At 40.6% G+C, this 16307-nt stretch overlaps 1 protein-coding gene across 1 annotated transcript in view; it reads right to left on the bottom strand.

Moving 5' to 3' along the window:
• Nucleotides 1–2567: 2567 nt before the first annotated feature.
• The window catches only part of LOC124272826 (guanylate cyclase soluble subunit beta-2-like), a gene marked incomplete at its 5' end in the record, with an annotated part of 45304 nt that continues 31564 nt past the window's right edge, over nt 2568–16307 (bottom strand). Inside the window, 5 exons of the mRNA XM_046708048.1 lie at nt 2568–2592; nt 3949–4173; nt 5708–5862; nt 7766–7912; nt 10070–10218. Coding sequence (XP_046564004.1) covers nt 2568–2592; nt 3949–4173; nt 5708–5862; nt 7766–7912; nt 10070–10218 — 701 coding nt within the window. The remainder of the gene's footprint in view (nt 2593–3948; nt 4174–5707; nt 5863–7765; nt 7913–10069; nt 10219–16307) is intronic.

The following is a 16307-nucleotide window of genomic DNA, read 5'->3' as shown; positions in this document are numbered from 1 at the left end:
AAAGTGATTAGTACACCACTATTTGTGTGCATTAGAACAATGATTACTTTAAGCTCACCATTTGTGAAGACTATAGTGGTAGCTGTGTTCATGTATAATAAACTCACATCTATTTTGAGACCATGCTTCAACAACATAACCAAAGAGTAATGGGCTCTATTTTGTATCTAAGGAAAGACTGTGGATATCCTTTTTCGTCAAAACCAAATTAATGTCTCTTAATAGAATATTAAGATATTATTGAAAGGCGTATATATTCACCCAATCAGGTGATACTCTGAAATGAAAACAAAAGCAAAAGTAAGAATTTACAATGTGTATCTTTTTCTCATCAGAAATGTAAACAAAAGCAAAAGTAAGAATTTACAATGTGTATCTTTTTCTCCTCAGAAATGTAAACAATAGCAAAAGTAAAAAATTACAAATTGTATCTGTTTCTCCTCAGAAATGTAAACAATAGCAAAAGTAAAAAATTACAAATTGTATCTGTTTCTCCTCAGAAATGTAAACAATAGCAAAAGTAAGAATTTACAATGTGTATCTTTTTCTCCTCAGAAGTGCAAACAAAAGCAAAAGTAAGAATTTGCAATGTGTATCTTTTTCTCCAATCTTCAGAGATCCATTCGACTTTTCATTTGATATCTTGGCTTAGAAAATGACGAAAAAATTACACACAACAACAGTAAATCTCGAAATGTCCTTTTTCTCCTGGTTCCAATGAAAACCATAACAGCAAGTAATATTAACCGGTTTGCCAACAGGTTTCTGATACTTACATAACACATGCATGCTTGATCTCTGAATCAACGAATGTACCCATATATGATCACACGTACCCATATCCATTTGTGAGTGAGTATGGTTTTACGCCGCATTCAGCAATATTCCAGCAACATCACGGCGGGAGACACCAGAAATGGGCTTCACAAATTGTACCCATGTGGGGAATCGAACCCGGGTCTTCGGCTTGACGAGCGAACACTTTAACCACTTGGCAACCCCACCGCTCCTCCTTTCGTGAGAGTAGGTCGCTGTTGAAGATGTCATACGTTTAGATTGCTGTACATATTTGATATTTTCCTTGAGGGTAAAGTTCATGGTTGAAAGGACTCATGATCAATCTATCCTGGTGCTTACAGCTTCACACATCCCACAGATTTTGCATACTTTTTTCTGGCAGGTAAATTCACTATGGGTATCCTTTGCGTTGGGGTGAGTGAGTGAGTTTAGTTTTACGGCGATTTTATCAATATTCAAGCAACATTACAGCAGGGGACACTAGAAATGGGCTTTACACATTCTACCTATGTAGGTAATCGAGCGAACGCCTTAACCACTAGGCTACCCGCTGCCCCTTTGCGTTTGGACTGGACTAGTTTAATTGACACCATTTACGTCATGACCTAAGGGGAGGACTCTGACCTGATTAAGTCAGAAAACGAAGGCCTCATAATGGCATGACATTACACACTTATTTTCAGCTTCCTTGTGACAAAAATGAGTTTTATGCCGGAAAAGAGTTATTTTTTTACACACCTCCCCTTTAACCGAGTGTTCGTCTCAGTGCAAGGGCTTTGGCATTGCTGATAACAGTACTGGAATAAATCTGTCACTGACTTCACGAAAATATCCCTAAATATCATCGCCCATTTGTTTTAGAGTAGATTGGTATAACATGTATCCTATATAATGATATTCTCAAAATATTATCCTGAGATGATTATTCGTTGTTTTCATAATTATTAATAAGTACATGTCATCCTTCATTAATTTAAACAGTACAAATAATATAATACCAGAAACGCAGTGTTATAAATGCGATCCATTTCAGAAACAATGATGAAAATGTGCACAGTGAACATAGACATATGCATAAAAATATATTTCAAGTTAACTTTCACTTTTACTACTTTCACCAATAGTTCAACAAAACACGTGCGACTAGTATAACATATACGTTACCATCATACAAAAACATTTTGGTTGTTTTTTTTGTCACAGTGTATTATGTTACTTGGCTATCACCATTATGTGAAACGTTGAAGTGACTTCACGTACAAGTGAACTTCACGTACCGGTGAACTTCAAACCATCTGAATTGCATGCCATACAATATTAAAAAATTAAAGCAGTATAAAACACTCATTCATACTTCAAAACGACATACATGTATATACATTTCACTATCTTCGCTCCAGATTACACATTGCATTAAAACAGAATAATTATAAACGAATATACTATATCAACGAAATATATTTAACATAAATCAGCATTTTGCAACTGTGTAAATTCTAACTGCACAGTCGACAAAATAAATATTATTTCAGATATGCATTGGGAGACGATAGTGTGCGACTCTGGCATTAAATACAGCTGGGCCTAATAGTGTCCCCTGACATCGTCCCCTCATGTCTTGCAATAACAGGACCTTTATCATTACGGGATTTGTTATCACCGAGCATCTTCTATATATCAATAAGACTTACATCGTGTGTATTTTCTCCCGCATTCTAAGTGTAATAAGTTTAGGTACGACACAGGTCCATCACAATGTATTCAACGGTTCAGCTGGTTATCTTTGACGCGTGGCTGCATCAAAAGTAGAGATTATCAATGGGTAACTTAAACATTCTTTGGAAACTAAATTTCCGATGCAAGACGGATCCTATGTCCAAGGAAACAGAACTACCACGCTGACACTGACTGTTTGAAGTAGTATTACAAGTGCATACAATGTGCGATAGCTTAGAAAGAAATTCTTCGAATTTCTGAAACTGTAAATCCTCGACTATTCGGTGTGCATATTTCTATTCTATTTTGACAAATTAACCTGAACCCTCACAGTTCCCCAGAGATTCAAAAACAACGCTAACTATATATATAGTTATACAAAGACAACCACCAACAAGCGAGAAATATGTTATCAATGATTTTAATTTTGATAAGTCGGACTCATATAAGGAGGTAATTATTTTCAGAAGAGATCATTTCAAATTATCATTATGAAAGGTTTCGTGTAGCTTGCATTTTTAAACGAGGTTACTGTGTGGCTTTCATTAATCATGATAAAATGGAAATTGAGATGGAGTACACTTGGTCTAGATCCTCTGTATCTGTATACCGTGTAGGCTACTGACTGTGATGTCCACTGCAAATGATTCAAAAGTCAAACGAAGACAAAAGCTTGAAACAAGTAAACACTGAAACAAACAAAAAAATACACATTTGTCGATATGGTCGTGTCAGAGTCATGTTTGGTTTTGTTCTCATTCTCCAAACAACAGGATCGAACTTCTTCAAGGTGCCAAACCCACGATTGTCAAACGTGATATCTAAGCACATTTGTCTTAAGTTCACTGTATTTCCGATGCTGAAGTGTGGTAGCGATGTATTGATTGTCTTACTCATAACACCAGCATCGTAGTTTGCCCTGGAGGTTTGGGTTTGTTGGGGAGTGGGGCACGGTATTGTGAACGCTACAGGCTATACGGTCGTAGCTCTCAAGAAGGTGAAGGTTGTGATTACCTGTGTGCCAGTAAGACAAGTCTGTTGGTAGGTCATGGACATTAGATGAGATACCCAGGTAACTGGAACAATCTGGAATATCCTGGCACATGTTGGATAAATTCATTTCATAAACGTAAAACATTACTATTTGTCGAAGTAATGAAGTAAGGTGAAGGATCATAGCACTGAGAAGTCGCATGTTTCTCTGTCGCTTGTTTCCCAATCTCTAGAACAAAGTCGTGTCTCGATTCATTGGTTAAATTAGCGAAGGTAGTTTTCCATCTCGTAAAGTTTTGACACTGCAAGCCATGGTTTGTGTCTCCCGGAAGAAAGAAACGAGCCACAGTAACTCTTCCACTCTGCTATAATACATTACATGTCTTGCTTTTGTGAATCCGTTTCTTGCTCCTCGATCCGGGCTTTGATGACGTCACTGACCTTTCATTTACGTCAGAGTTCGGCGTCGTAGCTTTTTCCGAAGACGTCACTTCTTCATTATCCGAACTGAAGTCTGTGTCAACTAAGAGGGTTGTGTAGTCGTCGTCTGGTTCCACAACCCTGCGGTTCTTGTCCCCCACGAGGAAATAGGTGGTCATCTCACCTTTACCCTTTACCTGAATCCGTCCGCGTTTCTTTAACTGGTAGCCGTTGTTTCGTATGCATCTGGAAATAATGGTCGCTTGATTACTACTAGTAAATATGTGTGTTAGTAGGCTTCGAGAACATACATACCAAAATATAACCATGATGATATTATGATGAGAATCACATTGACTGAAACCATACTCGAGTTTTTGTTTAACAAAACAATGTTTCAGTTATGTCACTGTTTTGTTTGCTTGGGTGAGATTAACGCTGCACTCCAATATTCCAGCTATATAGGGGGTGGGGAGGTCTGGGAAATGGCAGCGAGAATAGTAGCCTACTGATGTGAAAGTTCCTTGTCAGCGGGAGAAAATTATGAATCCTGTTCATCGGAAGGGAGGGAAAGATCCTGGAGAAGAGGTTCACGAGGAGGAGGTGTCAGGTGTTAAAAATCGAGTCTCGACCACAAAATCCAGTGATCAACATCATGAGCATCGATCTACGCAATTGGGATACAATGGCATGTGTCAACCAAGTCAGCCACCTGAAGCGATGCCGATATTCGCCTCCTGCGACAAGCATGGGTTGCTGAAGACCAACTCTAACCCGGAAGTTCACGTTTATTGAATTGCAAGGAGAGCAAACTATCTTAAGGATGTTTAATGTCTTGGTGAAGCCAACGATCATAGGTAAGAGGGTGATAATAAGTCAAGCAAGACTTAAAGACAAGAATATACGTAACCTACGATTAGCGTATCCTGGCAAAACTAAAGGACGCAACACTGATGTGGATTACACAGATTTTAAATACAGTAAACGAAACGAACACACCTATAACGAACTGACGGGTATGTCGGAGTTGTTTTTGGCCCCGACCATTTGCTGCATATTTTCGTCGAGATTCGTTTAACGAACTACAAAAATTAAACGATAACAAACCAGTGGTCCCTCTGAGTTCGCAACTACAGTAGGGTGCTGTACAAATAACGAATAACGAGTAATGTAATCACAATATGCACGACATTGTTCAACAAATACCTTTTTCTTTCATACCCATTATAGAGAAAAAACAGACATAAAGACTGTATTTGTTTTAATCGATTGAGGCAATATTATTGATTTACTTAATTATTAATATAATTTACATTTCTGCGAGTCAGTAGTTTGACCCAGAACCTGGGAAATATAGACTTGAACTCGACAAAATACGTTAGGTTTTTTATCTCATCTTTTTCAATAATCAAACTCCGAATAAACTGAAGCTCCTGTAATCGCCATATGACACTGAATCCAAATGTCAACTGTTCCCAGCTGAATAGTTTACAAACATAATTCAGTTTTAGAGGGTCCAGGAACTTTTTCATGTAGTTTAAAATATACAAAAAAACAAGTTTAAATATTGCAAAAGTAAAATCATTATGAAAAAATACCTCATTTCTTGTCCGCGCGTGTTATACTCAAATCATAAAAAAAAAATCCAAAATGATCGACTTCGGAGAGAAGTAACCGATCCAAACAGAGTATTTTTACAAAACATAATGAAAAATTGCACCGGTTAACTAACAAATAAACGCCTCCTTTACATAGATGAAATATTTTGTCACCGTTGTACCTGTATGTGGTGGGGCTGACGTGGATCCTACCCGGGACGCCGTGACTCTCCATCCTGGATGCCGTGTTGACGCTGTCTCCAAACAGGCAGTAGCGGGGCATCTTCATCCCAACGACCCCTGACACCACGGGGCCTGTGTGGACCCCCACTCGGATCTGGGGGGGAAACAGGTTACTTCCTAGTTTATTTGCTGCTTATCATTAACTATTCAATATTAGAGGTATATGACGCCGGAATGTTTATAATCAAGTCTGCACCAGACAATCCGGTGAATGATTATGTAAGCAACGACCCCCGCTGTCGGGATATGATGCAACCCAGTTACTAGAACAATGTTACCGAGCCTGACCACTCGATCCCGTCAGTAATTTCCTAGTTTGTTGTTTAACTTATCAATATAACAGGTGTATGACGGATAGTCAAGTCCGCACCATGCAATCCAGTGATCGATGTTATGACCAACGGCCCTCTGTCGCGTTACCACCACCGACCAAGTTGATCCTAGCCACGTGGTCCGTTTGTGTTGTTTGTTTGTTTGTTTGTTTGTTGTTCAACGCCGCACTCAGCAATGTTCCAGCTGCAGGGCGGCGGTCTGCAAATAATTGAGTCTGGACCAGACAATCCACTGATCAACACCATGAGCATCGATGTACGCATTCAGGATACGATGACATGTGTCAAACAAGTCAGCGAGTCTGACCACCCGATTAGTCGCTTCTTCCGACAAGCGTGGGTTCTTGAAGATCAATTATAACCAGGATCTTCAAGGATCTGAAGTGATCCGTTAAGATCCGTCAAAGATATACGGCTGATGACCAGTCCCTAACTCAGTTGCCTCTGCAAATCAGTGATCAGTAGCCATCCTAACCGTTGGGATACGGTGTCACGCTACCATCAATCACTGGGCCTGTCCCCTGTTCCTCGTGCCGTCAGCATAATTTTCTGGGGAACAATTTCAACCCGGAATCTTCATGTCGGACCAGATGCCACATGGACCGCCTCAGTGGTGTAGTGGTTAGAGCGCCCGCCCGAGAACGGAAGGTCGCGGGTTCGATCACCGACCGTGTCATACCAAAAAGACGTTAAAATATGGTACTTGTTGGTCCCTGCCTGCCGCTCGGCATAAATGGGTACAACAAGGACTGGTCGGCTCGAGTCAGTATAATGTGTCTGAGTGGGGTATTCATGCTTAACTGCGGCATGGTATCTCAGTGGGTTAGCACTATAACACCAGCTTACGTCTGGGCTAGTACAAGCAGCCGCACATACACATACACATACACACGCATGCACGTCGTCATATGAACGAAATATTCTCAAGCACGACGTTAAAACCAATTTCACCTCACCTCACCTCCAGATGCCACATGGGTATCGTGACCAGTATGACCGTCACCTGGATCATCAACATTGGATAAGTTCTGTTTCACAGCACCGGCAGCATTATAATACAATTCTCATGTTCATTAATAAAAAAATATTTAATTTTCTTTCTCATCACTGTTATTCAAACGCAACGTTTTTCGGTGGTTTTCACTGGACCATTAGCAGAGCTTGGCTTGAAGTCCAAGGGCTAATATGGTAATCATGACGTGAATGCACGATCCATCAAACACCTTCCAGGTGGCTTTGGTGATATTCTTCCCAGGGAGCTGAGAACGTAATTTGAATAAAAACTTATCCCAGGCGATTTGATCGTCGCGCAGGACCAATCATCCGGGGGTGAACTTTTGAACGCGTTTGATTATTTGAATTTCAATGTCAATATCACAAATTTATTTATAGTACTGACAATGTGTATTAAAAGTTTCACTTCGCAATTGCCAAATTTGGGATGCTTAATGCTGACAATTTTAACACATTGTAATTGGTCATTTTAGTTTTCCACATAGGTGTCAGGAGGCCGATGTTTGAATCGTGATTTTCGGTAATTTACATATTAGCAACTTTAATTAAAAAAAACACATACGTTTTTAAACAAAGTGAAACAGACTGTAAGAAGTTTTCAAACTTTCCACTTTCGGAATAATTCTATATCACTTTTGTTATGGTTCCTACCTGTAAAGGCTTCCCAGTTGCAGGGGAGTTGACTGCTGCGGCTCCCTGCACCATATCCATGGCGAAGTCGGCGACGGACTTTGCGTGGTTGGTGGACGGCTCCGGGACTCCACTCACTATCATGTAAGCGTCTCCTATGGTTTCCACCTGAACACAGAGTTCGATTCTAGTTGGTTTGGGTTTTGTTTGTCTGTTTGTTTGTTTGTTGTACTTGTTATTGTTTTGTTTTGTGTTGTTGTTTTGTTTTGTTTTGTTTGTTTGGGGGTGTTAGTGCATGAATGTGGTATCATGCATTCAGGCAGGTCCCAGAGTGAGAACCCAGTTCCACAAAGCGGGTTTTATGGATTTGGATTTACTTCCTATCCTAACAGGAAAACAGGTAGCTCCGTTTTCAGAGGCGCTGCAACTCATCGTGCAGAGTGGTGTCCCTTTAGCATACAAGCCGCCTGTGATCAAGGTTTCGTTTGTTTTGACAGACAACAAACCAAAGACCAATCCTGGATTCGAACTGCACAACAATTTAAGTAAACTCTCAATCCTTGACGAGTCAAAATGTCTTACAAATAGATTTGCTGCAATCAGAACTGATGAGAAACCATGACTGAAGTCGGTTCAAAGCTGAGATATTTCCTAAGTTATTCACAGCGAACAAGATCCTAGCATTTGAGCGTTTTTACCTCAATCCAAAATTTCACAAACTTTGGCGTTTGGCTTAGCATCCTACCAGCACACTTGTCACACATTATTTGTGATACGACCTGACGTACTGTCATTTCAAAGATTTTATCATTTTAAGAAAATCAAATTTGCTCCCCATTAAAAGCCAGCTTTGCGACCGTTAGCGCCTTTTGGAACGTGAGGGTTGTTTTATTAGATTACTGACTCTCACTCTGAGAATTGGACACATGTGATTGATCATGGTAATAGTAGAATGTTCATCTTTACGAGCAGATTTCATTCCACAAAAACATTTTTTAAATAATCACCTTTTAAGTGTCATCTTATGTCAGTGTGGGAGTTTGACTTGATGCATCTAGGTCTGAACGTCACTCTGCCTGGATGTGTCAAAATGGAATGAAAGTTTTGGTTTTCTATTTCATCTCAGAAGTTGCGTAAGATGATGATTTCAAGGTATTCGAATAAATATTTTTACATTGCTTTTAGTATATGTTGCATAGGAACCGTGTCGAAACAACACGAATGGGTTTTACATATTGCTCCCATTTGGAGACTCAAACACGGATTGATGGCGTGATGAGTAAACCTTTAACAACGCAGCTTCCCACCACATTTAGGTTTGGACGAGTGAGATGTGAGTGAGTGAGTGAGTTTAGTTTTACGCCGCACTCAGCAAGATTCCAGCTATATGGCGGCGGTCTGTAAATAATCGAGTCTGGACCATTCACTCCAGTGATCAACAACATGAGCAGCGATCTGCGCAATTGGGAACCGATGACATGTGTCAACCAAGTCAGCGAGCCTGACCACCCGATCCCGTTAGTCGCCTCTTACGACAAGCATGGGTTACTGAAGATCAATATTCTAACCCGGATCTTCACGGGTAGAGTGAGCTGAGGTGTGAACACAGGGGAACAGTACTTCCATTTTTTGGCAAATCTTGTTTACCGGATGGTACTCGTGGGGTAGGTGAGATTGGGTTTAGTTTTACATGTTATGGCATATCTTATGAGTCAGTGAGTGAGTGAGTATGGTTTTACGCCGCTTTTAGCAATATCTCGACGGGGACACCAGAAATGAGCTTTACACATTGTACCCATTTGGGGAATCGAACCCGGGACTTCGGCGCGACGAGCAAACACTTTTACTACTAGTCTACTCCACCACTATCTCACGGCTATCTATATCTTTACACCAAAACTAAAAATATTTTGTTTCTGAGGATAATTTAGACTGGATTCTGTTTTACACTGACGTTTTACATTTAACATCGGCGCATGTTGGAGCGGGATTTCAATTGTTTTATAGTATTCAATAATATTACAAAGCTAGGTGAATCAGGACGAATTCCTTTAAATCGTTGATGCGGCAGATTCACAAGTTCCCCTAATAGTCTTCCCGGGTGTGTTAGCGCCATATGTCATTTTCCGCCCACACCATGGGTTAGTGAGTGAGTTTGGTTTTACACCGCTTTTAGTAACATTCCAGCAATATCATGGTGGGGGATACCAGACATGAGCTTCACACATTGTACCCATGTCGGGAATCGAACGCGGGCCTTTAGCGTGACGAGCGAACACATTAACTACCCCACCGCCCTACCCACACCAAGGTGGCTTTTTCTACCTTGTATACATCATGGTCGTTTGTGCTCTTGTCGAAGCGGTGGTAGAGGGTGTTCAGCATGTTGACGATGTCCAATGGCGTGCAGGCTGCAGCGATGTTGGTGAAGGTAACGATGTCGCTGAACAGAATTGTCACTTGATCGAACTTTTCTGAAAGATAAAATAACCATGACCAAGATGTTTCTGGCGAGATCAAAGAAGCAGTAAAGAATGTTCACTTCGGGCTTTCTGTAACCACATCTATTACTCCGGGTCGATGCTCATGATGCTGATCACTGGATTGTCTGGTCCAAACTCGACTATTTACAGACAGCCCCAAATAGCTGGGTTATGCTGAGTGCGGCGTTTTAAACAACAAACAAAACTTACTGAGTAACGATATAGGAACACCCCTTAAAGGTCTCGTTAGGAGAACCCTTAACTACCCAGACTATACGAAGAGTTGCCACAGGTCTTGACCCAGTCAGATTCACATTTCTAACATTAATTGGCATCATTGTAATATTATTTCTACCTTTTAAATCGGCACAACTAACTAGTTTTTGCGGGAAAAGATTTGGTGTTCAGCAACTTAGAGATGACTAACGGGACCGTGTCAGACTCGTTGACTTGGTTGACACGTATCCCAACCATCCCGCGTAGATCGATGCTCGTGATGTTGATCACTGGATTTGTCTGGTCCACACTAGATTATTAACAGAGCTCCTCCATGTAGATAGGATATTGCTGAGTGCGGCGTTAAACAACAGACAGATATATAAATACAACAAACATATGAATATACAAGCACTCGCATCCCGTTGGGTCTCATGTAATATGATCCTGTAAGATTCGACTCCATGGGGAAGGTGGTCAGGCTCGGGGATTCGATTGAATACTCATAATATCGACAACTAGTTTATCTTTCCAGATTCGATTATTTAAAGGTCAGTGTGATATAGCGTAGAATGTTAAGATTTCGGCTTAAAAAAGCAATGAAGGAAACGTTTGTGACAAATGCTAAGGCTGTCACTATTTTTTTCCCATTCCCATCTATCATCCGCATGAATTTTTACATGAAATAAGAAAAGTCCTCATATCAATTTCCACCGTCCCTGTGGAAAGTTATGGCCTGATACGATGAAATATTAATAATCTTATAATTACCCTGCACCCTCAACAAAAACAGGTTATCCAGATCTTTCTTCATAAATTCATTATATAATTCATTTCATAAATGTTTTTAATTATATGTTTTAATTATATGCTTTCTTTCTTTCTTTTTTCACCCACCACTTCACTTAAAGGTTGGGGCTGGAGATGAGGAAATACCTTTAAAATACGGATGACATATTACAAGCTGCACAGCCATGTTAATTACACTCTCTCAAAAAAGAAACGCAACCCCTATCTAAATATCTGACATCATTTCTAGAATAAAGATGGTGAATGTAAATTAGAATTTTCTTCAAAATACTGTTAATACGTTCCCATCTGATCAGTATAAGCTCCCAAACGGAACCATTGTCACACATGATGACCTTTGTATCCGTGTTATTTGAGAAAGTGCGAAATTGTCATGTACAAAATGCTAAAAAGCCTGTTGCACGTGCAAATCGTTGAAAACACAGTTCATGTAGAGGGTTTTAAAAGCACGTGTAGTTTGTAATTTTTCTCTCATAATTTGCTCTGCAAATCAAGTTCGAAAATGCCCCGTTTGAGTACAGCAAATCGAAATATTGCCATTGGTCGCATTGAGGCCGGGGAAAGCTTTGGAACAGTTGCCCGTCATCTAAACGTACACAAAACAACAATCTCACGACTTTGGAATCGTTACACACAGTTCCATGCAATTGAAGATCGTCCCAGGAGCGGTAGACCTAGGATCACCACACCGGCTCAGGATCGCTTTATTCGACTCAGCCACCTACGTAATCGGCATGCCACACCCACCATCACTGCAACACAGGTGCCAGGTTTGAGGAGAGTATCGGCCCAAACCATTAGGAACCGTTTACATGAGGCAAATTTACGTTGCAAGAAGACCAGTTGTTGGGCCCGTCTTGAAACGCCAACATCGACGCCAACGTCTCAGGTGGTGTACTAACGTAATGGGAGATGGACCCTCAGAAACTGGAGAAGAGTCTGGTTTAGTGACGAGTCTCGTTTTCTTCTTCAACGACGTGACGGTAGACAACGTGTCTATAGACGAGCAAATGAACGTTTTGCACCGAACTGCGTTCGACAGGTCGACAGATTTGGAGGAGGAAGCATCATGGTATGGGGAGCCATGTCTTACAACCAACGGTCAGACTTGGTCATCATTCGTGGCAATTTGACGGCACAACGGTACATTGATGACGTCTTACAGCCACATCTTCTGCCGATAATCGACCAACAGAGGGAGTTGTTTCAACATGACAATGCCCGCCCTCATACAGCTTGTGCAACAGTGGCATTCCTACAGAATTCAAACGTCAACGTGATGCCGTGGCCCTCCAGATCGCCAGACATCAATCCTATCGAACATCTGTGGGACCAGCTGGATCGTCGTGTTCGTGCACGTACACCACAACCGCACACGTTGGTTGAACTGGCCGCAGCACTCCAGGAAGAGTGGAGAGCAATCCCCCCAGGAAAACATCCGCCGTCTGATTCGTTCTGTTCCGAGGAGGTGCACTGCTGTGATTAGAGCTCGTGGCTCTACAACGAGATACTGAAGACAACGCCCCCTAGCGTAAATTGAGAGTTCGATACTGACCTGCATTAACTGTTACCTTATACCGTGCTGACCTAAGGTTCACCATGTCAAATTTCGTGGCATTATCTTTAAAAATACAAATGTAATAACCAGTTAAAATTGATATAAACATTACCAAAAAAAACAGGGGTTGCGTTTCTTTTTTGAGAGAGTGTATTACAAAAAGGAATCTGGGAACATCTCCATAGAACTAGAAAGACATATTATAATCTCTAGTTCCGCATCAATCAGTTAATCAAACATAATCTCAACACATGAGAGTCAAATATCCGCAGATGGGACGTGTTGTTGACAATTCAAACTCCACTTCTTCAAGTGGTATTTAGAAGCTGGTATGATGAAAAGGATCCTAACACCGCTATCAAGCAAATGTGTCATATAGCATGGAATATTTTGATTTCGGCTTAAAAGAGCAATTAAAGAAACGTTTGTGACAAATGCTAAGGCTGTCACTATTTTTTTCTGTTTCCCATCTATCATCCGCATGAATTTTTACATGAAATAAGAAAAAGTGCTCAATCAGTTGTACTCACAAAAACATAATCTGAACTCAAAGTAAAATATCTGCAGTTCGGACGTTCTTGTAGACATATTTAACTCCACTTCTTCAAGCGTCATTTAAAAGTTGGTATGATGAAGAGAAACACCTTTAATGGATGGACAACGTCTTTAATTGCAATAGATGCAACGTTTCGGTGTAGATCCTAACACCGTTATAAAGCAAATGACACACAACATTATGCAGATGGAGAAATATATACATGAAGGGTGTTTCAATTTATACGGTGTTAGGATCTACACCGAAACGTCTCATCTTTGGCAATTAAAGAAGTTGTCTGTCCATAAAAAGTGTTCCTCTTCATATTAAACTCCATGCAAACGGTTGCCAAGCAATACATAAAGAAGATTTACCACAAACTACAACAGATAATGCCAGTATCAAAGCAAGACGTCATCGTCTAAAACGTTTGTGTCGGTAGATGTCGGGCGTTTTGTGGGATTGGCATGCGATATTATGGAATCAAAGCAGTGTTATGGAGCTGGCTTCTGAAGAAAAACATGGACTTAATTTCCTGAAACGCCCGTCGGCCATCACTCTCATTACCGTCTGCAAGGTGATATACGTTTGACACGCGTAATCCGTACATGCTGAACTCTTTCATCTTTCGCCTGAGAATATTCTTTCAACTCTAAACAATTTAATATGGCTGATATCTTAAAGTCAAAGGTAACGACTCACCTTTTATGTCTGTGTTTGCACTGAGTGCGATTTAGTATTACACTACATACAGATACATATACTCATTCCCAAAAGAAACGCAAACGTTAAAAACAGAGAAAGGTGGCATGTGAGATTTGCATGATGGATGCATTTTTGTACGTAGGACATGATTAAGTCTCGGGAGGGAAACGTTAGCAACTTTTCCAAACGAATGTTTGAATGAGAAATTGTCACATTCGGCTGTCGAAAATGTGTCTTGGAGCAGCATTCTACGCATCTATGTGCCTGACCCGTATAGGTCCGGGTTAGAATTGATCTTCAGTATCCCATGCTTGTCGTGAGAGGCGACTAACGGGTTCGGGTGGTCAGGCTTGCTGACTGGTTTGACACATGTCATCGTATCCCAATTGCGTAGATTGATGTTCATGCTGTTGATCCCTGGATTCTCTGGTCCTGACTCGATTATCTACAGACGCCGCCATATATCTGGAATATTGCTGAGTGCTGCGTAAAACTAAACTCACTCACTCACTCTATGTGCCTCATGGATATCAGTGTCAATGTCAGTTCACCGATTCATCCGTCTCAGAGAAAAAAAAAACTGAAACCAATGTCGTCACGTGTGATGTCAGCCGTGTCGAGCATGCCGAATATGTCTAAACAGTCATGTACATATAGCCAATATTGTATTAGGTAATGTCGAGTATTCTCCACGTTACAAATGTACTGAACATGCTGACGTAAATGATTTTTTATCTGTTTTACTTAAATCATTTCATATTCAATTCCAACAGAAAGCAATTAAATCATGTAGATTAACATAACAAAAATACTTACACTTAATACGACTTCTGTCTACGATATCGTATACATTAACAATAAAAGTCTCGCAATGAACACGATTTCAGCCACAAAAGTCTATGGTATCGTATACATTTGTGATAAGTGATTGAGGTGCATTTTACGCCGTAGATAGCAATGTTTCAGCAATACCATGACGGTGGACACAATAAATGGGTTTCACACGTGAGGAATCGAACGTCTTCGGCGTGGCGAGCGAACGCATAACCACGATGCTACCCCTAACAAACATGAAAGACATGACTTCGGTCATAGCATCTGCGACTTCATTTGTCATAACCTTTTCCGAACAGAAACCAAGAGAAAAGAATCCATGTCAAGATCGATTATATGGAATGCAGTTCGTTAACATTTGGTCAATGGCATCTGTAATTGAGATGGACAACTTCCGTGTGTTGAAAGACGCAGCGTCGTAATGTAATAATGCCTCATATTTGACGTTGCACGAACGCCAGTTGCCGAATTAGCCTATTTCATACCTAAACGATTGCAAGAGTTTCTGTTTTCTAAAGGCAACTTTAGTCTTTCACGGGATGTCTTTGAACCCAGCCAGAAACCTTCAACTACGACAGAAAATGTTCCACTTGAAAGAATGACAGCTTATTGCATCCTTCTGGCCGAGATAACTAGAGCCATTAGTCTGTTTCAAACACCTTCCATACTTTTTACACATGCGCGAATGTGATCGATCTTTCCGTTGTAGAAAATAGATCTGACTGGACGTGGCTCTTTCTAAAAACCTCAAACGTTAAACGTACCCATCTTAAACTCATTATTTTAAATTCTATGGATTTTGCTGTTTTCAAGGCAGGTGAAAGTAATTTAATACATGGGCCTTCAAGCGCTGATAATTACCAGCAGCAAGGACCAAATGAGATTATGGTGATGTATACATGCCGATGAATGGACGCCAAACTAGCTGTCTGTTCAAGGTTCTTATCTATAATCCACTTGGCTGATTCTATGGGAAATTCAATGAGCTAAGCATGTTTCTGTGCTAACATCATGCTGCAATACATCCATCCAATTGAAAGCATTAATGGTCTAGTTTTGTCAGGGAGGAACACACGTATCGACCATCATCTCTGTGACTGATGAAGCCCCTATATATTACGTCAAAGTTCATTCACCAAATGCTTATGGGCCCACATTCCAGCTTTGTATATAAAAGAATTTTTTTTTTTTGTAAGTTGTTTAACATCGCACCCGATATTCCAGCCGTGTGATGGCGTCTGTAAATATTCGAGTCTGGAGACTGGACCAGAAAAGTCTGTGATTGACACAATGAGCACCTATCTAAATGTTTGGGATACGATGACATGTATCAACCAAGTCATCGAGTCTGACCACCCGTTCCCGAATGTCGCCTCGTACGACAAGCATGGGTTGCTGAAAACCTATGCAGATTAGGAGAGT

Source organism: Haliotis rubra, unplaced genomic scaffold, assembly GCF_003918875.1.
Source record: "Haliotis rubra isolate DU_JTF1 unplaced genomic scaffold, ASM391887v1 Scf1730, whole genome shotgun sequence".
NCBI lineage: Eukaryota > Metazoa > Mollusca > Gastropoda > Lepetellida > Haliotidae > Haliotis > Haliotis rubra.
This window is presented reverse-complemented; position numbering and strand designations above follow the sequence as displayed.